This window comes from Opisthocomus hoazin, chromosome 2 (assembly GCF_030867145.1).
Source record: "Opisthocomus hoazin isolate bOpiHoa1 chromosome 2, bOpiHoa1.hap1, whole genome shotgun sequence".
Lineage (NCBI taxonomy): Eukaryota > Metazoa > Chordata > Aves > Opisthocomiformes > Opisthocomidae > Opisthocomus > Opisthocomus hoazin.
This window is the reverse complement of record NC_134415.1, coordinates 98,174,499-98,198,808: the sequence shown is the minus strand read 5'-3', so window position 1 is coordinate 98,198,808 and position 24,310 is coordinate 98,174,499. Positions and strand designations below refer to the sequence as shown.

The window sequence follows — 24,310 nt, the reverse complement described above, 5'->3', positions numbered from 1 at the left end:
TCCTTATTTCCAATTGTTGTGTTTATAATATTTCAGAGGAGGTTATTATAGCATTATCTTAGTGATAAACACCTCATAAAACTGACAGTCCTTTGTGTTGTCATATTTGGTGTTTCAGCATTGATTTCCCTCAAATTATGTGTTTGGAGGGACCTTGTGAAATTGCCTTATGTTAATAATCAATTTACTCTCTGAGATTACAAGTTTTTCTAATCAAGCATGAATAAAATTATTATGACACAGTGGAAAATCTTCCTAAACAAATAAATGAGCAGGGAGCTGTTAGATTTTCTTAGCGTAATTGTTTAGAGTGACATCAAAATTAATTTAAATTCAGGTTGCATTTATCTGGTTTATAGAACTTAAATATTTCTTTGACATAATTTGTTTTCTAGTTCAGTGGGTAAATGTTGTACTCAACCAGTTGTAAAACAAGCTTTACAGAGCAATGATAATTACTGCATAGTAGGTCAGGCTCCTGGCACAGAGCAAACAGCGTTTTTCACAGCTACAGCTCTGGAGTTTTGGAATCTCTTTTAATCTTCTCAGTCTTCCCTGACTTTGATGTAAGTTGTTTTCAAGTATGCAAAGCTCCAGTCTGGTTTTATCTTTAAGTTGAAGTTCTGTACTTTCCTCCACTCACGTATTTAACAGTTTAAAATTGTTAATATGAAAGAGGGAGATAATTTTCAGGTTTTCTACCAGAATGTCTCTACCGTAAAAGCAAAGTAATAACTGGTAAGGTAGGATACAGCTTAGAAAAAAAAAAAAAAAAAAAGTATTTTTCCCACTTTGGCTTTTAAAAATGGGATAAAAAAAAGTTGTAGTATAGAAAGTTGAAGAGAGATTTGTCAGTTAGAAAATAGTTGTATCACTTTTAAATTTCTTTTTTACTTTCCACTGAGGACATTAAAATCTGATTTTTACTGGAATAGCAGAAATCATTTCACTTTTAAGGTCTCATTTAAAATGTTCAGGCTCCCTTCCAAATATTGTTATCAATATTTCTTTTAGCATCTCTTAGTGAAAGATATAGCAACATCAGAGAACAGGAAATTATTTTTCATAATTAAAAATTAAGGTGTTCATATCAAAAGTATCCAAATGTAGTTGAAAAATATTTCTACAAGTGATTTTGAATTGGAAATGCACTTTTGTGAATACACTTGAAAAATTGTGCTGGATTTTGTATAGGCATTATTTGACAAAATAGGTTGTGGCATTTCATTTCTTCCCACTGCTGTGCCTGTTTAAGTGCTTTTTTTGATGTTTGTTAAATGCAACTGAATAGTCTTGTATAGGCTGGCTAGGTGCTCTCTTTTACCATTTTATGACTACAAAAGTGAAGAAACCTAAAGTCTATTGGAAATTATCCCTGAAGTTAGAAAGCCAAGGTTGATTGCAGGAATGCTTCTGCATTAGTGAGGAGCTCCCTAGTGACTTCTCTTTCAAAACAGGGGAATAGGTTCTGTGTGCTCTGTTCTTCTGTGAGCCATGCTCCCGTGAAAGGCTTTGGTGGGATATGAGGGGCAGACTTTCCCTTGTTTTCTGCAGACTGCTTGATTTCTTTCCTTCTGGCCTTATTTCCTGTGAGTTTATTCAGGTTTAACTTTTAATACAGAGGTTAATTTGTAATGCGCGCTGGTTACCGTAATACATCCTCAAGGCTAAGGTTAATATGATTGAACAGGGAATTGTACATTCAAGTCCTAACTCTGTATTACTGAAGTTAAAAAGATTTCATTGACTGCAACATCGATTTTCAATTTAGGAAAGAGAATATCCAAACTATAAGGTTTCTAAGGATTAAAAAAAAAAATTGTGCAATTGTGACTCTACTGAAGTTAACGACAAAACTCTTATTAACAGAAGTTGTGCAGTCAGGTGGTTAAATGTCAGATCTCTCTGTAAATATTACCAAATTTTATCTAAATTCATAATGGAAAATAAAGACTCTCTATTCAGGCTGTGCATTTGTTGGTGTGTAATTTTCACTTTGTGAGCTGTCAGATAGTTGACTTGGATCCTTCTCCTGTCCTACAGGAGACTGGTAGATGTGCGCTGTTGTGCAGTTGGGTTGGGTGAGTGATTGCTCTGAATTTTCTGATTATTTCTAGTCTTCTGTTTCCAATTAGCTCTTGAACTGGCTTTCTTACTGTTACTGCCATGCAATGTCTGCCTTCATTCCCCTAAAGTGGCAGTTTGGCAAACTTTTTCTGGTAAACCATGGAGCAGAGGACTGTCACCAGCTTTGGGCTGGACTGGGTTTCCAGGCAGGTGAGCTGCCAGGAGTACCAGGTTGTGACTACAGACAGAGAGGGAAAACTGGGAAGTTTATATGGACTAGACGTATCGGCTTAGAGGACTGAGACAAGGGAAGGCCTCTTTTCTGTACTCTGAATTCTCTGGCTGCTTAGTGGCAACTTTGGGCATCTAGAAAAACAGTCTTTTAACTGCCCAGAGCTCTACTCTCATGGCTGTTTATAAGTGCCCGAGGGGCTGGCGGGGTGTCCACGGGTTGGGCACGCTGAGACAGGGGTCTTTACTGTCCACGTGCCTCCTGCTTCGGGTACATCTGTCCCTTTGTCATTCTGGTTTGAGGATTATTCAAGAGAATCTTAGTTTAGCTTGGCAAATGAGTTACATAAGCCTCATTAATCTTACATAATAACTACAGTAGTTATGACTTTAAAGCTCAGCTTCCTACTTTCTCTAGAACTAGTTCCTGTTTTGAAATGTGATGATGTGTTTCAGGAACTGCTGACTGACAGTTTCCCTTGAAAATTCACACAGGCTTATTTAAGAACTTTTACCTTTGTACTCAAGTGTGGGTTCTTTAAATTATTAATTCCATAAATCATGTCAGTGTTTCTACATAACTCTGCTCAATTTTATCCTAAAATAATCCGCATCTTATTTTTAGACACTAGGATTAGCAATTTTACACTTCTATAGTTAGAGATATGCGAATAGATGGATGCAACATGATACAGCTGGGGGTTGCAATATAGACTTTGAATTCTTGCACTGTGTGTTGGATCTGCAGCAGTGCCCAGGGGCGGCAGTCAGAATCAGAGCACACAGAGCTTCTCTTCTGAGCAGCTTTCCATCTAATGTAAGGCAAAGCTCATCAAGTCATTTCGATTAACAGAAGAGGTGAAGGAAGAGAGGAATAAAGAGGGCAGTTGACCATGTACTTCAGCTAGGCACTCAGCTGGGGTTTGCTGAAGCATATAATGCCTCATTTATTTTATTTTTAATATTTTGTCTTTTTTGCCCTTTACCAAGCACTTGTTATTTGATTTATTTGTGTGTGTATCATAGCTGAAGTTTGTCCTATGGAAAAGAGCAAAGTAGACGACTGTCCGAATTAGTTGAGGGGAGACATTTCATGAGTCAAGGGGACAGGATGCAATATCAGTAACATTTAGACAACTTCTTATCAAATCGATTGCCAACAAAAATGTGTGCAGCATAAAGGAAATAACCAGTGACTGTTTTGCTTTGCTTTTCTTTAGATGTTATTCTAAGTGGCATTAGACAACTTGTAGACACCACTTAGCTTTTTTGAGTTAGTATAGGTGGTATTGCTTTTTTATTTAGTTAAAGCAAGTATGTGTAGTCTAGAACATTCATTTATATTTTGAGTGGTTTTATAATCTCAATATTTGCTCAGTGAACTCAACAAAGTAAAGGTAATGGGCCTCCTGTGCCGGCTGCCTGCCCCATGCACAGCACCGTGGCAGCAAGTGCTGCTCTCATGGGGCTGCCAAGACCCGCTTCTGAGCAGGAGGTGGGAGCTGTGGCTCTCCGCTAAGCCCACTCAACGAACCAGAGAGAGGCCATCAAGACGTTTTTCACTGTTGCTTGCTTGCTAGAAGGAAGACTCAGAATCAAACTGTAAATATTCAGTCAGTCTGGCTCATGGTCTGCTCAAGGCAAGGCCGTAATGGGCTTATCAAAAACATTCTTCTAATTGTTTTAATTATCCTAAACAAAAACATGAACTACTTTACTTACACTACTATTATAGTATATATTTTAATTTTTTCCACATGGATGCTGGGAAGTCATAGAGAAGCAGGAGTGCTGGCAAGTAGGTGGAGCTGTGTGTATCCCGAAGATCTGAATCTCTGTTATCTGAAAGGGGTTGCTGAAAGGTAGTGGCCTTTTACAGATTTCTGTGTTAAAATTAAAATATCAGACAGTTTAGAAGGGTGCTTGTAGGAAGAAAAAAGGCCTTTTGTTCCTCTAGAAAAAGCTGATCCATCATACCAACCTGTGTGATTGTTCTGCAGGTTTTTTGTACACATAGCACATAGTATAATGACTAATAATGTAATGATTGGATAAAAGGTAGAGCAAGTGTTTCTTCTGTGTTTCACGAGGGAGGTGTTCTGGTAATTAATAAAGGGCCGTGAAAAATAACTATGCCCAATTTTTTTATTATAACTGATTTGTCAGAGAGTTTATCAAGTTCTGACTTTGCAATATGCCATAAATCACATTTTAGCTCGTCTTGTAAATAGAGATAAAATTGCCTTCCCAACATATTCCATGTTTTCCTGTGTAATTAACACCTCATTCACAGTTGTGTCTGCCAGTCAAAGCCCTGCCTTCTTCCTCCTGACACTTCCTTGATACTTTGTTTAGACTGCTGAGATTTTAAGTGTCATCCTCAGGATACTTTAAATAAGTCCAAACAGGAAAAGGAGGGTGCTTCAAGAAGTCAACAGTATAGATCATTATAACTTAGATGGACTATTTAAAAAGTATGAAGCAATTTATCGTTGTTTATTACTTACATCATTACCTCTCAATCTGTTTTTCATACTTTTTGAGGAAAGTTCACTGTTTTTCAAAAAAGTCAGGAAATAGTAGATTCTGTCTGTATTTCTGAAGTAGAGATCAGTCCAGAAGTCTAGATCTAGCTAACAACAGCCCCCTTTTCTTGGTCATGTGTGCCTTTCCTGGTACTGTGCCCTCTGTCAGGCCAGGCAAGCTACTCAGTTGCCCAATGAACTGAGCAAAATCAAAAACAGCTCTACTTTTTTGTGGGCCATCCTTAGCCCGGATGAGTTCCCAGCTCTGGCTCCTCACAAGGCTGCATGAAGAGTGTTACCAACACAGCAGAGGACATGGTGGGGGCGGCTGGTAAGGGGTAGCATAGCGTGAGCCCAATATAGGTACCTAGTACCTTATTTTTGTTCTGAAAATTTACCCTGAGCTGCCCCAGTTACAGCCCTGCACGTGCGAGTACTGGCAGGATTAAACAGCTCAGCACATAACATATGTCTCAGCTAGTTAAGACCCAGGAATCTGGCACTCCAGATATGCTGAGGGGTATTTTTTTTTTTCCACGCTGCCCTTAAAACACACTAACTGGCTGGGGACATTCGTAAAACCGTGGTGGCAGCGTACATGTTATGTGGCACAGCCCGGCAGATGAAACACATCCCCACAACTCTTACTTGGTTCTTTCTTCAACTTGAAGGGCTCCAAATCCCTACCTCCTGCTTCTCAGGAGAGTCCCAGGCATCTAGGCAAGAGGTTACCCTGGTGAGCTGGAGGGTGTGAGGAAAAGGGATTTTCCACCCTAACTCATCATCTTGTTTCCCCTCAGCGTAGATGAAGATTAATGAAAGGCAGAGCATGAGAGTAGTTTCCTACAGATCAGGGCTCTCACCTGTAAAAAACAAAGCTGAGATTTCGCTTTCTGTTCCTTAGATTACTTCTGCACTTTGTGTGAGATCGTCATTTAGTGAAGCACAGAAGCAGGCTTAGAAGTAGGTACCACAGCTTACAGAAATACACTTATGTGTTAATTGTGACCTGTCAGCAAGCGTTTTCATTTTATAACTTCTTAAGCCAAGTTTTCACCAGGACATCCCCCTGATGCTTTTTGTTAATTTATGTTTGCCGTATGCAAGGGAAAAATTTTGTCGTAATGAATATAGTTTGTGTTTGGTTTATTGATTTTGTTTTTTGCCATTGCACCTAGATATTAGCTGTTCTCGTCTTTGTTTCTAAAAAATGCACATCAGATTTCAACTTGGTAATAAAGATGTAAATTACTGTAAATTTCTTCCATTTTTATGTTGATCTTCCTAAAAAAAAAGCATATGTGAAAACAACAGTTGTTCAGTCGAGCTCTGTACTAAAAAATTATAATAGTTATATGTGCATCTTTTTAGAATCTGAGTGGAAAGTCTCCCATTAAGTATACTTTTATGGACCTTAAGTTTTAAAGCAAATGATTTTGCATGTGCATTATATACACAGATGGTAGTAATTGCACAAGGAAGGTGAATTGTTTTTGCAAATAAATCTCTGACTTTTCTGCTCATTATCACATCCTGGAGGAGAAGGGTGTGAGTGTTTGTTAATTGGGTTATACTGCACATATGTACTTACTGTGCAAGTAAGGGTGACTACTGCAGCACAGTTTGACATCCCAAGCTCTGGTACATTCAGATAAAATATGATTTCTTTACACCTCATCAAGATGCTCTGTTTATAGCCCTATCAATGTGCACTCACATTCAAGACAGCTTTAAAACATGACAGTAAATGTTAGAGTGATGCAAATATAGTTTGTCATAATTATTATGAACAATCCTAAAAGTACTCGAATTAGTGTTGCGGTGACTGATACAGAGTATTCATTTTTTATAGTTTTGGAATTTTTTGCTAATAAGCAAGGCAATAAGTCTTTTGTTAAACAGAAATCTTATTCCAAATCAGTCACTGGCCATAGCATTTATAAATGTCTCTTTTATTTTTTGTTTCCAGGGAAGGCGAGGCAAACCAGGTCTCCCAGGAGAACCAGGGCCACCAGGACCTCCTGTGAGTTACTAATGATTGGAATGGGAAATTTTCACTTTATCTTGGTACTTTGTTAGCATTTTTATAGCAGGTTACCTGATCACAAGTATAGTTGAAAACAATTGACCTGTGTTTTCGCTGTTGTATCAAACAACTGCTATTGCTAGCCTTTTGATACAGGGAAGATAAAAGGACTGGGTCCACAAATACAAGGGACTACACAGGAGGGAAAGAACAAGATGCAGACTTCAGCGGAGTAAGCAGAAATTGTCTGGCATTGCAAAGAAAGACTGGCCGTGTGTGCTAAATGTGAATACTATGCCTTCATTCACTTTGCAAAATGCGTGATGCTCTGTAGACGATGGGATAATTTCTGTCTCTGAGGGGTAATTTGAAAGAAGGACTGTGTGAAGCATGTGCCAACTGTCTGAATGGTGGGGAGGATTATACTCAGCACTGGAATGAGCGCTCAGCTGTAGTTCAAATGAGTTTACTGAAGAATTAAAAAGATTAAGAAATACATGACTCTGAAAGGATTTGTATTATGAAGAACAGAAGAGTATGGCTCAGATCGAAGCGGTTTGAGATTTCAATTTTTTTTTTTTAAGGGTTACAGGGTTTCAAATTTGAAGTCAGACGTGGATGTATATTAGTCTAGAATGAATGCAGCCTTCCTTTTGTAGAGGAAGACTTTGTCATATTTGTAAAATTCCCTATATATTGTGTTGTACAAATACAAAGCAGCTATTTGATTGTGGATGAAATAAACTTCTACTGCTTTACATTCTTAACATCAAACAAAGATTTCATAATGCTTTTTTCTGCTTACCTGAAATGGGTATGCATCAGAACGTTTGATTCATATGCTTCAACCTCACTGCAAGGAAAAACTTGTCTTATTTGTAGAGAAGAGAATAATGCACTGCTGCATGAAATACAATGACTAAAATGAAATAGATGTCATTTACATGCATCTAAAAAAAAAACTGCATAGATGTTATATTTTTTCCCCTTTTTCCTTGCAAAATGTGTTCAGAAAGAGGAGTTGGTGATGGAGTTCATTTATCCTGCATAAAACTACATCGTTAAAAATTCCTCCCGATCCCTCTTCTCCCCTGCGTATAGTCATATTGAAGCCTTGCTTATTTGAGTCTTTTGTACAGTTTGGGCTTCCTAATGCTGAAACGGTACTGCAGACTGAAGGAGTCAGAATAAAGGAAAGGACTGATGCAGAATCTTTCTTAATACAAATGCCAAACATGACCTTTAAAAGAGAAAAAAAAAAAGCAAACCATATCAGAGGTCAATGTTAGACCTAATCTGCTTAGCTTTTTGTGAACGAGTGAAAAGCCGTTTCCATTGCAGATTTCTGACATCATAGATTTGCTGGCAGGTCAGGCTTGTGAAGATGTATGATCCTTGACAGACGTACCAGAAATCTTAAGTGGAATCTAAACTGCATTTTTATTAGTGAGACCTATTTCAGGTTTTCTAACAGCAAATGGAAAGCACAACTTTGTCACCATGGCAGCATCCATAAAGGAGCTCGAAATGGTACTGTAGCCTCCATACCAGAAAAGCGTTCCTCAAGAAGTCATGTCCTAAATATTGGTTAAAAGTATTTATTTCTGGTATGACTGTCTTGATGCAGTCCTTACTTTGGATACAGCTACACCAGCATCTTGTGTTCCTCTTCCAAGACTGAGTCTATAACACATAGAAAAAGCATACTCTAAGAGCAGTAATGCCTGCTAATGTGCATTGGCAGTATCCCCATGTTTAAAGCGCTACGGCTTCTACATAGCTAGAAGACTTAACATGATCCATCACTCCTCTCTTTTTCAAGATTCAAACCATATTAAATTTTGTTATGTAGTGCTTCCAGTTAGGCTTTCTCTTCTGATAGTAAGTAGTGGCAACTTCCTCGTGCACGTGGATATATAGTCAGCCTTTACTTTGGCCTTTCCAAAGTGCAATAGAAATATCACACCTGCAGGGTGCTTGCTGTCATAAGTCTGGCATATACAGGGTACAAAATGCTTGACAGATAGACTGGACATGTAAAAAAGACTCTCCAGCGAAAGTAAGTTTGGTGTTTGGTTGATGTTTCGGAAGAATACGATATTTCTATTTGAGAAAAAGGAGATTCAGTCATTAATTGTTAGGGTAGCTACAGACCACACTGTGTGTTCGAAATTAATAAATTTACCTAATTTATTTATCAGTTTATGCCATAACTTTAAGTACTTAATTTAGATATTAGAACAGCCAGGTGTTCAGTAATGACAAAAACACTTGTGAGAAGGAAAGTTCTGCCTCCTTGAGGAAGAAGTTGGTGGACAGGATACAATACTCAGGGGACCTGGTATAAAGGATAATCCTAAAAAAAGTGTGTGCAGGGCGGGATTATGAGACCACATTCTGAATGGTCAAGAGGGCTTTAAATTGGACACTACTAAATGGTGTGAGTTTTGATTAATTAAAATAACAATTTTTACTTACTGGGTGACAGTATTTCAGATTTTTCTAACCTTCTCTCAGTATCTCATCTCTTTTTTTTTTCCCTACCCTAATTTCTGGGGATTATTTTTTCAGTAAAATTAGTATTTGTAGTGAGTTTCTAGTCCCATAACATCACCTGCACATCTTTGATTAAAAATCTGTGTCAGTGTCAGAAACGTAGACTGATTTGCAGCTGGTGATGAACTACTCAAAGTGGGACTCTGTGCAACTTCTTCCAGGTACCTTTTCTTTAGTGTCATTTTCCCCTTATCCTTTCTTTTATGTCATTTTTCCCTTTGGAGCAAAGCCTGTGCCTGCAAAAGGCGAGGAGTCAATGAGGATTTTTATTGACAGGTTATAAAAGTATTTCTGTAAGCCTACGCAGATGATGATCCTCCTTTGAGTATATTTAAAAGTTTATTAAATATTATAAACTTTTGAAGTGTTCTGTTACTCCCTTATGGTTTAGAATTCATGGTTTGCATTTTTGCTGCCTGATGCTGGTTTTGAGTACTGTTCTGTTATTTGAATACTGGAGAGCTGAGATGTGTGCTCAGGCTTGTCTCACTCCAGTGGGTAACAATTTATGCTGAAAACAAGGACTCCGAGCGGGTTAGGTAGAACAGCAGCTCCCTCTAGTGCTTTTTGATCCTTTCCTTGCTTTTAAAGAGCAATTTAAAGCTTCTCTTAAATACACTATTCATTTCACTCTCAGCAGCATTCTGAAAATCATGGTCGTGAAATCAAAATCTCTGTAACCTTCAAACATATTTCATACATTTTCTTGCTTGCATTTTCTTCTGAAGTCTTCTGAAAGAGATACTGGCTCTTTCACCTGTTGTTATCGTGCTCGGCATGGCTCTTCACAGAAACTGAAATGCTGATCTTATGAAACAAACAAACAAAATACTATACTAGTAGGATGCTGTGAGGCTGTAAGTAAAACATTTTGATCTGACTGCAGAACTGAACTGACAACTTTCTTCTGCTCTAGCTGCTAACAAAACCATCTACAGGACTTAGCAATGAAGGAGGGGTTACCAGCAAATCGTGGCTTATTTTACAGATGTCTAATGCATTGGCTTTCTGGTTCCCGCACCATTTTTTTTTCAGTACTTAAAAGTGAATTTATGGGGGGTGCCTGAATTTAGTATTTAAATGCTGTTTTCCTAAGGATGTACAGACCCAGTTCTACACACTTGGCTTAGGCAAAATCCTTTTCTGGTCCTGGGTTGTAGAATTACTACCTGCCTGGTTTTGTGTAGAGTTCTGCTAAGAGGAGATCATTTTTTTTTTCCATCTGTCCAGCTTAGAAAATAGCTGCATGATGTCTGACAGTCTTTCACGTATTATGGTCAGTTGTGGGAGGTTTTGGGGTTGGGGCTTTTTTGCTCTTTTTTAATTTTTACTTTTACATGGATCAGCAGCGGGGTATTTCTTTTTACATAGGTAGGCTAAAGGACAGAAAAAGGAGTTTTACTGGTTTCTCCATTAAGAGTTGACTTTATTTTTTCTGTCCCAATTTTCCCTGTCTCTACTGGAACTGTTATGACTGGAGGAATTCCATTTCTAAATAGCTCTCATTTTAGTGGAACACCAGATTGTTTTTAAAATAAGAATGCCAGGCTAGACTTGTGCTATGGACTTCCACGAGTATAACAGCGTTCTTTGGGGTGAGTCAGAGTGTGACTTCTGCCCAGTGTTGTTGTTTGGCAGAAGTGGATTTTAAAGGTAGGAAACATGAAGACTGTCTGATTTGGACAAGTGCCATTTTGTGCAAGCTGTCTGTGGCAGGGATAGGAAAGAAACTTTGGGTCTGCTAAATCACAGATAGGTAAACTGCAGTCACAATTATTCATGCTCCTAAACATGCTATTTTCTGCCAACATTTCCAAAGTTATTGTTTGCAACCAGAATAGATTTATTTCACAATTGCTGTAGCCCTTGGAGCTCATCATTCAGTTTATCATTTACCTTCACAAGGGGCTGAACTTCACATCTTTTTATCTTCACAACTATTTTCGCTTGGAAGATTAGCTTGGTGTTACTCCTTAAAGTCTTGAATTAAAACAGAGTTTCATTTTTGTCTGTGTTTTAAGTGAGGCAGTGGAGAAGTTCACAGACTACTTGAACTTCTTCATTTAATTCCATACACTTTTGGTCTTTTATTATTCAGTATGTATGTTAGTGCCACCAAACTAGTTATCTTAAGTAGCCAGCAGTTTACCTTGGAAATCTCATTTCCTCTCCCTCAGGAAATACTGTCATTCCGCTACCAGTATTTTGAAGGGGAATGAATGTTATCAGTTAATTACAATAAACAGAAAATTAAAGCAATGATAAGTGAAAATTGGCAGTAGCATTTCTGATATTCCTGGACTTTCAGCTGCTTTTTGGAAGAATATTAGAAATGCTTACATGGTAAGATGGGAATGACTGGCAAGGGTTGATCATATTCCTTGTTTCTATGCATTTAAGTTTTTAAAATCCATATAAAAATGTAATTTATTTAATGTATTCTATTGTGGCAGATGTCATGCCTTCATCATTCTTTCCATTTGCTCTTTGGAATAGTTACACAATATTGCACATCTTCACTGATGAGTTTCACGATTTTTGATGTTATAGTAATGAGAAAACCAGTATTGTATTTTAATGGGCAGGCACAGATCTGAAGTAGATGGATAAAGTGATTACACTGAGTCACTTGCAATGCTTCGTTCTCCAAAATGGCCTGTTCTTGAGCTGCAACCAGTGCAATTACTTGTTACACATTTTACTGCATGGGCTGGATAGACATTTTCAGCAGTCTTGTCTTTACAGAAATGCAGACGAACTATAAAAAGTGAAGGGAGACAAATATATTATATACCCCAGTAATTTCACAGTTTGGTGCTATTACCTTTTAAGCACCTGTGCTTCTATTCCTGCCTTCTCTATAGAAATAACATCTGAAAGCTGTTTGTAATTTTGGAAAACAATCAGGACACACTTTCAGTTCTTTTCTTATTTATGCAGCTATACTCTCTATGTGCTTCACTTCTCTCAATTACAAAACTTGATATTAAAAAAGAAAAAGGAAACCCTGCTCAAGTGATCTTCAAAGTGGCAGATGTGCAGAATTCTCATTCAAAAGCTGGAAACTGCCTGTACAATAATTCTTCAACTCCTCTTAATTTCATTGCTTCTCCAGTTGCAAGCCAATGCTACTGATTCTTTTCTTGTCCATAAAGAATTCAGAGTGGATTATGCAGCTATGTAAGTGGAGAGAAACAGCGTGGAAGAGAAGAAAGAGGCTAGAGTTTAGGAAAACACCCTTGAATAAAAGTACTTACTGTTGTTGTGCGCTCCTTTTATTAGTTTTATTTTAGAAAGATTGATGGAAAGATAAAATAATTACATTTATGTCAGTTTTTGAAAATGGGAAGACTAAAACCAGAGAGGTGGTTTACCTCTGGTAACGCAAAGGCTGTGGCATAGTCAAGAATGCAACCCAAATGCCTTAAGTTCCCCTTGACTGCCTGCTTCATGAGACAGTTCTGGGCTTTTTTGAGGTTATATCTGTTTTTCAAAACCATGACATGTACAAAGGCTTTCCATTTTGTCAAAAATGATTTATTTGATGTACAAAAAATATCTGTGAAGTTAGGGTTGGTGACAGATACAGCATTCAATCATTTCTGGGTTGTGTGGTTGCAGCAGTTTCATTTGTGGAGAAACAGAAAAAGAAACAACATGGTGGCAAATGAGAAGGGAGCATAAATTCTCATTTTTTACTCCGTGCAGGATTACAGAATCCTGCAAGGATTCTGGATTCAAGGATTTGGCACTGCAGGATTACAGTATTGAAGTTGAGGCATCTAATAAGTAGGCAGTGTTGTCACGGTTCAATCCCAGTTCTGGATTGCCATCCTTAATGTGGATATCGAAGTAAAAATTCTGCTAATAACTTCAGAAATCAGAGTTGAGTGAGCATCCCAGTCAAAACGTCATGTCTGTATTTATCTTATTTCTCAATATAAACTTGAAGTGACAATTCACTTCCAAAATAAAATTAATGGAAAAATTTTTGGCCTTGTATCTCTTCTGATGTTGGGGAACAAAGAGGGAGTGAGGCACCTGTCATGTTTCTTCTGGCTTCCAACTCTTTGTAGTGCCCCCTAATATTTAAGTACCGCTGTATTTCTGCAACAATGAAATCACAGCAAATACGTAAAATCGTATTTCATGATTTAGTGACGATGTCTCAGAGCACTCCTGTCTTGTTCTGGTATGCTGCAATAACGTTCTGCCACGTCTTACTGATTTATCCGTTAGCTTTAATAGCTTTTGCCTATTTGACTTTAATCTGGCTTTACCATCTTCCTTGTTTTTTATACCCTCAGACTCCATGGGAAATTTGTTATTGCCTCTCTTTAATTAGTCAGTTTCCATCAGATTGAAATTTTTTTCCCCAGGGAAGTAGTCTGTTTGTTGACTCAAAATCATGGTCGTGTTTCACATCTTTTTGAAGTTCAGTACCTCAAGGAAGTACCTTTACTTGTTTTTATCACACATTCACAACCTTTTCCCGCATGTAGAAATCATTCTGTGAATCTCTGATGGCTCTCCTTACCAGTAATGGTACTTCCTTGGGAGATTTTAAATGCTGCAGAACAGAAATGCTGGTCATACCAGAAGGGATTTGTATTAAAGTTGATGTGGGTGTCAGTTCTGCCTTCTTAGATGGACCGATTGCCACCAACCCTAACCTCTCAGATATTATTTGTACATCAAATCATGTTTGACAAAATGGAAGGCCTTTGTGTATAATAACAGTGCATGTAAAACAACAAAGACGTTATACAAAATTAAAACGTGTGACAAAAACTCTGACTAATCTCTGACATAGCATCTCTAATAAACAACCTCCATTTTGTTGAGGAACAACCATTTTTAAAACTGAGTAGAGTTCAGTTTCCTAAAGCAACCTTTAGGGTGTGTGTATGCCAGTATGTAAACAAAATATTACTTAAGTTAAAATGACCTTCTGATGCATTTTTTTCCATATAGGGTCCTTCTGGACTAAAAGGAATTCTGGATTCTTTGGACAAGCAATATAATCAGGTATGGAGATTTGATTGTTTATGAGATTTATGTTTATGAGATTGATTTGTTTATGACTAAGAACTATCTAAGGTAGAAATGATCACAGTTTTGATCCCTAATAAAAATATTTTCATTACAGAACCTCCTGCAGTACTTCATAGAAAAAAGTTAAAATTGTGTAGGAGAGTGTTCCATGTGACAGAGCTTTTAAATTCCTACCACAGATTTTTCAACTCATTTGTAGTGTCTGACATTATAAGGCATTGTAATTTAAAGATCACACAATTTTTCTTAATGGATGCAAAAGTGAGTACGTAACTTATCTGATCAGAAAATTGTATTTCATTCAAAGACTGCTGAAGCACTATTACAGGAATACTTGCTTACTACAAAGGTTACTGTGTGTATCACACCTTAAGTCATGCAGGTCAAACCTGGAAGACATCCATTTCTTTTAATATTAAAATGTGTAACCATAAAGAGCTGGTGAATTCAGGATATTTTTATTCTATAGCATATCCATATGAGTACAAAAATCTTTCTTTGAATAGGGATTCTGGAGCAAAACTCATGTCAAATTCATATATTTCCAGTTGCTTTTATTGCTGATTTCCGTGATATTTCTGATATTCAGTCTATTCCAAATCACCTTAGAACACGCATTAGGAATTAAGCATAGTTTTATACACTGTCCTGGACAGGGACATTTTCATAGCGGGAGAATTAGTTTCTGGTTTTGGTCTGCCATTGCATGTGTATGTGTTGACATTTTCTGTATTTTGGGTTTATACCTTTCATTTTCTTACCATTTTATTTTTCCTGCCAAAGACAGCGTTCACTGATACCAGCCATGTTTCCTCTATCAATACCATATTTATTGTAACTCAGTCCCCATCTCTGGACTGTTAATCTTTTTTACCTTGATAGTCCCTTTAAGGTTAATTCTGTAGGAGGAAATATAAACAGTGGTGATCTTCAGGAATTTGCAAGCATCTGTCTCCAAAAATCACATTTCTTCTCATTGTAAGGCTCTAAGAATTCCTAAGGTGTCTTATGTTTCCTAATTAACAATATTCTGGAAAAATGTAGACCAGCTGCTCTGTGTCTATAAATTAATACTCTTTTAAATCCTGTACAGTTTACCAACTTTCTTCTTCCTTCAGCTGTCTAGTTTGAAGATTTTAATGACTCTGTCATGAACAATTAATTGTTCAACAAGGAAATGCTGTTTGGTTTCACATGATTGAGGAGATGACTTTCTGATCAAGTGACGGGTTTTAAATACGCAAATTTTGTGTAACTGTGTTCAGATCTTCTTAGAGTCGACTTAAACCTCCAACTGCTACAGCAAACATCTTGGTTTCTACACATTTTATGATGGGAATGGGTTATTCCCAACAAGGACAAGACAAAGGCATCAGAGAGGTCATCAAAGACAAAGACAGCTTGTCATCTTTGCCATTGATTCTTCATTTAGGCAGACGTGTGCACCAGCAACGTTCCTTTTTTCCCCATGCCATTATGCAGTATGATGAGTGCTGATTTTGTTCACTGCACCTTGAGGGTACCAAGCAATCTTTCACATTTCAGCATCTAATTTGCAATGTGCCTCAATTATTTACAAATGTAGGGTGATATTTCAGTGATATTCTAGGTTTTTGAGATTCCTTACACCACAGAAAACAGTCTCTTGTCGTTTTCCAACATTTTATGCATGTTCTTAAGGATCTCACAAGGTCTTCTTTCAGTCTGGTTTTTTAAAGTGTTTAAATTGTGACCACATTTTTGTTGCTATAGTGATTAGAGGATCTCTTTTTTTCTGAGGATATTACTATGGCCTCTTTGCATTAGTGGTTCTGGGAATCACAAGAAACTGTTACCAAGAAAACTGGAGGATCCGTGAGAGAGATCTTAAAACCCATCATAATGAATAATGTCTGTCTATAATTTCTCTGTTTCTTAGCAGATTATTTTCAATTCTTCTGATTTCTATACGATATCGATGAGTAGTTGTAAATGCACAATGTATTTAATAGTTTGTTGCAACCAAGGTTTTTCTGGCTCAATATCAATCACTTTATCATGTAAGGAGGCTGGAGTGCGAGTCTTTAGAAGTATAATTTACTTGATCCATGTGCACAGTGAAAGAGAGCACTATAAATACAATTGCTGATAGCAGCAGCAAATTGTGCTGAATGGCAAATCAAGATCAGCAGTCTTTCTTTAATGAAAGTGAGGGGAACCTGCTGAGGATAAGTAGCAGCATTGATCCTTAATGGGGCGGGAGACAGTGCTGGAGTATTTATTCCCTTGCTGTTCTTTGTTTGTGCCTGTTCTTGCAAGGTGTGTGACTATTTTTATATTCCTCCTCGTTATGCCTTTTGCGCTTTCAGCATAAATGAGATGCTTTTTGTGTGTTCGATACCTGCATTTTGTTTTCTTCGCTATGCCATGAAACTGGTTCTGCCCTGCTCTGTAGGTTACGTTCCTTCAGTGACTGGTAAATGGTGCTTCATGATTTGTGTTTATACACTCTCCAGCCTCTGTTATCATCCTTTGCCTGGGCATTCAAGGCCTCTGCTTGTCACTTTTTTTACTTACTAGTTTTCCTTACATAAATATAAGGTCACTTCAGTCAAACCTGCTTCTAAACATCTTTGGAAAGGACATACAGATCAGTTTAATCTAAAATATTCTCCAACATGTAAAAATAAAAGTGCAGCTACAACAAAAAGCAATTGAAACTACATCACAGTCTGCTGAGGAAATGTTTCAAAACCATTATAATTCATAATAATTATAGATTATTCTTAAATAATTCATTATTACTTTTCTAAGATTTTTTTCTTTGGCATATTTAACTTATATTTTGTTGTAAAGACCAAATGACCTATAAATATGCAAAGAGTATAAAAGTAGTTGTTTGGTCTAATACCCTTTCTTTTCCTCCATGTATGCAAAAGAAATGCACAACTCAAAATAAATCATAACTCACAGTGTACTGATAATAACAGACACCTAGATTTTTCTCAGTCAAGCAGTAGTCAACGACGTCTCAGCAATACTCAGGTTCCCTTCTTTGGGTGTCTGCCTTTTGCTCTGGAGCTGATTTTGATCATTAGGGTGGTAACAGTGTTACAAACCCTAAACGCTGAGGAAGCTCTCTCAGGACATTGACATTTATAAAACAAGTATGAATTTTATTCAGATTATATTCATTTATCAACTTCTGAAAATATTAACAGAGTAGAAATGGCACTCGTATTCATCATGATGTTTTGCCATTTTAGAGATATGGAAACTGGAACATGGCCATAGCTTGCTCAGGGTTCCCATTCAGCCCACTGGCAGATGTTCTAGGACTTGGTCTCCTTGGGTCCAGACTCAAGCTCATTTTTCAGGGCTGTTGGTTTTGTTGCTTTTTCTGTTGTCATTAAAAGAAAACATGTTCCCTTAGGTAGTCTGAGCCTGGCTTTGTCAAAAGGAAACCATTTGCTTTGTATTTTATTCTGTCTTTACCTTGTACAGAAGAGTAAACAGATGCAGTGCAATAATACCTGAGTCAGTATACAACCTGAACCCCTGGTCCTTAAATCTGTCTGTTTGCTTTGAGGAGCAGTGTGAGGAGCCTGTTGATGATTTTCGTTCCCTCTCCTTTTGTCTCACTACTGTAGTAGACTTAAAGTAGTTCTATTTTTACATTTCATGCTGCTCAAAAGTAAAAAGTTTGTGCTTTTGTCATAGGAGAGAAGTGATTTTTATTGTTATTTTCTAACATACTAGAGAAATGTACTGTAATAATGAGCATAAAAGTATGTTCTTTGCACTGAGTTAAGAAATAAACCCTACAGATTTGCATAGCAATATTCAACATAGACATTCCCCTTTTATGCTGTTGTTCATCTTCTGCTGGTCTGACTGGAGTATGAATGCGTGACAAAGGATGTGTTGCTGCAATACATTACTTAGATGTACTGCATAGGCATTTAGTGTCGCTTTCTAGTAGTAAATTAGGTCTCCTGAATTTACATACTGGTAAATTACATGAAAATGTTATGGTAAAGAAGTTGCTACTGTAAATAAATGGTGACACGTTCTGTTCTCTGATCTTTGTGGTGACATTTCTTCCCAGAGTGATACAAGACTGCTAGGACTACTTGGGACCCCTGGACCCAAGGGACAGAAGGGAGATGTTGTAAGCATTTTTGATGAAATTTGGAGAAATTTCAAAGCTCGTCTCTAACCTGTCTCTGTCACCCTTAACACAGTGTCTTTTATTTGATTTATCACAACAGTCTTTGAAGGAATAGATTTTAGATAGGACTGGCTCTTTGATCTGTGTAGTCCAATAGCCAACTCATATTGCCATCCTGCAGGTGCAGCACGTGAACCTTTCTTCTCTAATTTATGATAGCCAGAAAAGGAAAATGCAGGAAAAATTATGTGTGGTTTCTATAACATTGTCTGAGAAGTCAAATGAGCTGGCCTACCGGAAAAGACTCTAAAAGAAATTCAGAAAATATATTTAATACTAAATCATGAATATTTAAAGCAGGTTCTCTGTAACAAAGGGACTTTCTGTACCAGAAATACTTACAGTCAGCCTAAAAATGTTATGTGGAGGTCAGATGCTGAATCCACAACATATGGCAGTATATTGTTTATAGACATCTGTCCTGTTTAAACAGCAGAATGAATTTTTGACAATTTGATGCCTATTAAACTTGGAAGAAAAGAGACGAATGCTGGATATGTTGCGGGATTGACAATGTGGTTTTTATTGAGAAGCCTGCAGATCTGCTAAAGAAAACAGTGATTTAAATTAATTTGGACATGATTAAATCTCAAATTTCTGTTGCATAAAAGTTAAGATTTTTGTATCTTACACAGGACAAAACACAGTTATAGGAGAGGAGGATTTTATTTGCATTTAGAATATAAGAGGTTTTAAATACAATTTTTTTTGTTAAAAGGGTCAGAAAGGAGAATTGGGAATGGCCGGCGCAAAAGGAGAAAAGGTAAATGAATTCGCTACTTCTGTGGTTATCTGTGATACTAGAAGGTGACTGAACATACTGATTATGAATCAGATCTTGGAAAATATACTCAGAATCAAGAAAATATGTCTGGGCATAGAAAAAGCTGTCAGTCTCTGAATGTCCTTAGTAATTTACTCAAGCTCCTCCTTTGAGAGGGTATTTATGTATGCAGGTAAAATTCTCTGTTGCAACAGCTCATGAACTCCTTAACTTTAAGCACATTCAGACTTTAACTGAATGACAGTTTAAAATTATGTTTGTATAAATTTATGACCAGTGATTGCCCCACGAATTGGGTGCCATTCATACTTTTTTCAGGTTACAAACATGATTTTCAATATCTATATGAAAAAGCAGGACTCTTTAAATTATTAAAATTTATAAATAAACTTCCTCATTTAATATATTTTAGTTTAAGCTTAACTCTTCCAGAAAGTTTTGAGGGGGAGGGATGCTACTGGGTAATAGGTGTATATTGTGTTTTTCTAGGAACATGTGGTGTACCCAGTTCTTCATCGACTGAATAACAGGCATTTTGCTGTTCAGCTGTTAGGCTTCCAGCTGCTTTCTTTCTACATATCCTTGAGCATAAACAATTTTCATACAGGCGGAAACTTTTTTACTCTGCGAATATGACAGATTCATGATTTTGTGTGTTATAAAGCTCTTATGTTTGAGAAGTTGTCAGGTTTGTACACAGCTTAAACATATCATCACTGTCTTTTTAGTTAATGTTCCTGCTTGAGAGGATCACGCGTGGTAGAGTACTGTTTTCACTCTGTAGTCATGGTCTCCTCATCATCCCTAAAGTAAACTTTTGTAGTCCGTATATTTGTAGTTTACATAGGTTAGGAAAAAAAACACCCACTCGCAAGGGTTTTTCACCAAAACCAGACATAAGTACTATTTACCATTTGAAATATGTTTATGTTAACCTGTTCTTTGTGTTTCCGTAGGGAGAGCCTTCTGAGAAAGGGGGCAAGGGAGATCCAGTATGTATAGCTATGTTTTGAACTGATGATGTGAATAATTGATGTATGATATGATCTCATGTTGTATTCATGCTGTAATTCTTTTCTTTGTACACTTTCATTAGATTCAGTGATTATGTAGGATAGCATGTTTATCATCTCCTCCTTACACTAGCATCAAGTTCATCCAGATTATAAACAAAACCCAGAGGTGCCCTGTTCTTCACCATTTCTGTAGTTGGCACACTCCATGAACTGAGTTAAAAGTACATGCTTTTTTTGTTCCCTGAAGGTTTGTTCGTTCTTTCAGTTATTTCACAAACGTATATGTGGGCTGAACTGTATTATTTGAATTGTTTTACCGGTTTCCAGTGTGGCATTTAACATTTGGCAGTTTTCTTGTAGCTATTTTATGTGTGCATAATTTTTTGTTATTTTGGGGTATATTTTCAGAACACTCATTCTTTGAGTCTGTTTACATGTGTTGCTTATTTTTAATTAACTATTGTCCTCTCTTGTGACATTTGGCAAAAGCTATTTATGTTGTTTAATAAACAACTGAAGGTTGCTCAGATACTTGTAATTAGCATATTATAATACACAAAATAAGGCATACTGTAATAATTTTTGGGTTTGGAGATGAATACTATGTCACCAGTAGTGATTTAGAGGTGAAGAATAGGCTTTAGACTGAAGAAACTCTTAAGCAAATGTGATGTTTTCAAATGATTTTTCTTTAAAACACTAGGAAAACCTGCAAACAGAATTAGTTTGAAAGAGGAATGCCTTTTAGAGTTTCCACAAGGCATCAGAAATTCTTCAATGCTTTCTCAGTATTTGTTAAGTTTGCAAACTATATTATAATATTTTAAGGTAGCAAATTAAACTCTTAGTTGATCTTAGTTAAAGTTTTAACTTCTTATGGTTCATACCTGCGGTTTTCAGGGAGAAACTGGAATCGAGGGATCGAAAGGAAATAAGGTATTTTTTGACTTATACACACTATATACATTGCTGGTGTACATATCTGGTACTGGGAGATGTAACAGTAAATTTGGATTTTTTTTTCTCAAACAATATCATTAGGGTGAAACAGGAGAGCCTGGACCAGCTGGTCTTACTGGAAATCCAGGATCACAGGTATGTGAAAGGTATTGTTGCCATTAATAACCATTACATTGTATACTGTTATACAAGAGGATTCTGAATGCTATCAACTCTAGCTAGTGTGAAAGGAGAGGGAATGAAAATAGGTTATATCAAAAGTTTGTGCACAGATCATGGCTGTTTTATTTTTAGTTCATAAAATTCTTGTTGATCCCAGCATCACTCAGCAAGGAATATTAATGCAAAGCACAAATGTTCTCTGGTCACTCGAGAATATGGCCACCCATTTTTCAATTACAAATCCACCAATAGCTGGGCATATTCTGCTTATCCATGAGTGAGGCAAGGAATGTAACCGCTGCCAGTTAGCGGCTCCTATGCTTAATCCCATGCGTCTGCAGGTAATGGTAAAGTAGTCGTTGCCTGGCTTTGAAGAAAGTGACTGAAGCACCGTTTGTTCTTGAGGATCTCTCATGATGCCTTGAATTGTATCAAACAAAGGTAGAATTGGAAACTGTGAAAATGTAACCTCTCCTCAACACTATTCTTGTTGGATAGGATAGTACCCAAGATCATCAAAAGAAGTCCCAGGGGGAGTAGATGCAGCTATAGGGTCCATGAAATTGTGGTCTTAAAAATGATTTTCCACTCTAACTCCTTATACTGCTCTTTGGAGGCTGATGCCCTTCCTTGGTAGGAGCTGCTGAACTAATTGTTGTTACCGCAGTGGTCACCTTCACACTGTATACCTTCTGGAAGAGGCTCGCAGAGATCCAAAGGATCGTTAGGGTTTGCACCAAGTCATCCTGTTATCTGTACATTGCAATCGTCTTTTCTTTCAGTGCTCTGGACTCCTTCTGATCAATTCCAAAAAGAGGAGCACTTATCCCCTGGTTCACAAATCCCTTGTAGATCTGTCCCTTGAGGGAGGAAATCTCCTTGGTTTACCCTTTTTGTTTCGTCTTTCACTTTAGGCAGTGCCTTTGTATTTACTTGTATTTGTTTTGTATACGTACTTTGTGTTTTGTATGTATTTGTCACAAAGATTTATTGGACTAAACGTTAGATTAATGGAGAGTAAGCAAACTCTGTACTTCTCACTCTATGTAGAAGATAACTTTTAATGCCAGGTGTTTTAATTTATTTAGATATAAGAATGCTTTACCCTGAATTACAACAAGTGTATTGTCTTTTACCTCAGGCATGTACTATGTCGTTTCACAGGGACTGCAAGGACCTCCAGGACCTGTTGGACCCAGGGGACTGCCAGGAGAAGTTGTAAGTATCATGCAAGTTCACCAAGCTGTGGAAGTGGGGTGTGTGAATAGTTAGCCAGTGAAGCAGTACCACAAGAGTATCATAGGTGCTCCTTTTGTGGGTGGTACTGCAGCAATCAATCATCAAAGCACAGTAGTACAGGATGACTCAGGACAGAATTCTGCTGTTTGGTTATGTTCTTGTCCTTGTATAATGTTCTGCACAAGTAAGTAAGGATGATAATACTAATTTGCACAGGTAATTAGCTCTACAAAAAGGTGAAAATTGAAAGAATCTCTAGCAAAGTTTTAATAATGTTATATTGTGAGCTGGAAAGGGCAGTGTGTGTAGAGTGAAGTGAGAAGAAACTAGGAAAGTAAGACTACCCCAAGGATTTAAACACATGGCCTTCCTTATTTCTGTCTGTGGTTTTGTATTATTCTGATTTGGTTTACTTCCTGTAAAAGAGGTAAAGAATGAAAAGGTGAAGAGAAGAAGCAATTATGTTTATTATCTTAGCATTTAGGTCAGATTTTAAAATAAAACTCATATTCAGAGCAAGACATAATTTCATTAAAACTAGGGAAGGTATTAAAATTTTTAGCCAGAGTAGAAGTATTAGTTAGAATGAATTTAATAGAAAACTCCTTTTTTAATTACTGTTCAATAGTTTAAATTACTAAAATACTTCTGCAGAAAGTGGAATGAGAGATTATTCTTATGATTGTTGGTTGATATTCCAATTTAATGGTGCAGTGGCTTGCTGACAGACATAAAGTGCCTAAAGCCATTATATGGCTGCTGTAGGTGAAAATTAGCTTAATTTGTGAACACTGACAGGTGGCAGGTGATATGTGTGTGTGTGTTTGTGTGCCCGTGCGAGAATGTCATAACCTGAACTGTTGAACTCTCAAGCAGAAGCCTACTACTTGTTAGGTGCAACAGTAGGGACTGCTTTAGATTTGGATAGCACCTGGACTAAACAAAAGTGGCACATCCCGGGGTCTCCAGTCAATAAAAAGGCATGAGACGGACTCACCAATTTGGAGGCGGATCACCTGATGCGCTTCTGCACATAGTCTATTTACATGGCAAGAACCGAGGGGTGAGGGTACCTGGAAGAAGCAGCGGTGCCAAAATAGAAGGGTTCCTGAAAGTAAAGAGATGTTGTCTCAAGGAAGAAGGGGAAGATCTTGGCTGGAGGAAAGGTCCTGGAAGTGGAGGAAGGTCACGGAGATCAGGGAGATGCAAGGAAACTATTGCCAGGGACCTTAGCAACTGACACCTGAGACTGGTAACTGTGAGCAGCTGTACAACACAAACCAAGACAACTTGCTGCCCAACCATCCCAGACGAGCAGCAGTCTCCCTGCTGGAAGGAGAGGTCAGGATCCAATGAACGTAGTGCTAACAGGAGAACAAGTGAGAGTGAGAGATAATCAAGAAGGATAAAAGCTCTTATCTCAGTGGTTCTTAAAGAAACCCCGATATGCAGATCTAGTACAGGCTGTCATATAGTGTC

At 37.4% G+C, this 24,310-nt stretch overlaps 1 protein-coding gene across 4 annotated transcripts in view; it reads left to right on the top strand.

Annotated features, from left to right (window-relative positions):
* The window catches only part of COL19A1 (collagen type XIX alpha 1 chain), a 214,630-nt gene that overhangs the window by 134,150 nt on the left and 56,170 nt on the right, over positions 1-24,310 (top strand). For all 4 annotated transcript variants that reach the window (XM_075414584.1, XM_075414582.1, XM_075414583.1 and 1 more), the window contains 8 exons: positions 6,793-6,846; positions 14,380-14,433; positions 18,548-18,610; positions 19,389-19,433; positions 20,411-20,446; positions 21,371-21,406; positions 21,512-21,565; positions 22,757-22,810. In XM_075414584.1, coding sequence (XP_075270699.1) covers positions 6,793-6,846; positions 14,380-14,433; positions 18,548-18,610; positions 19,389-19,433; positions 20,411-20,446; positions 21,371-21,406; positions 21,512-21,565; positions 22,757-22,810 — 396 coding nt within the window. The remainder of the gene's footprint in view (positions 1-6,792; positions 6,847-14,379; positions 14,434-18,547; positions 18,611-19,388; positions 19,434-20,410; positions 20,447-21,370; positions 21,407-21,511; positions 21,566-22,756; positions 22,811-24,310) is intronic.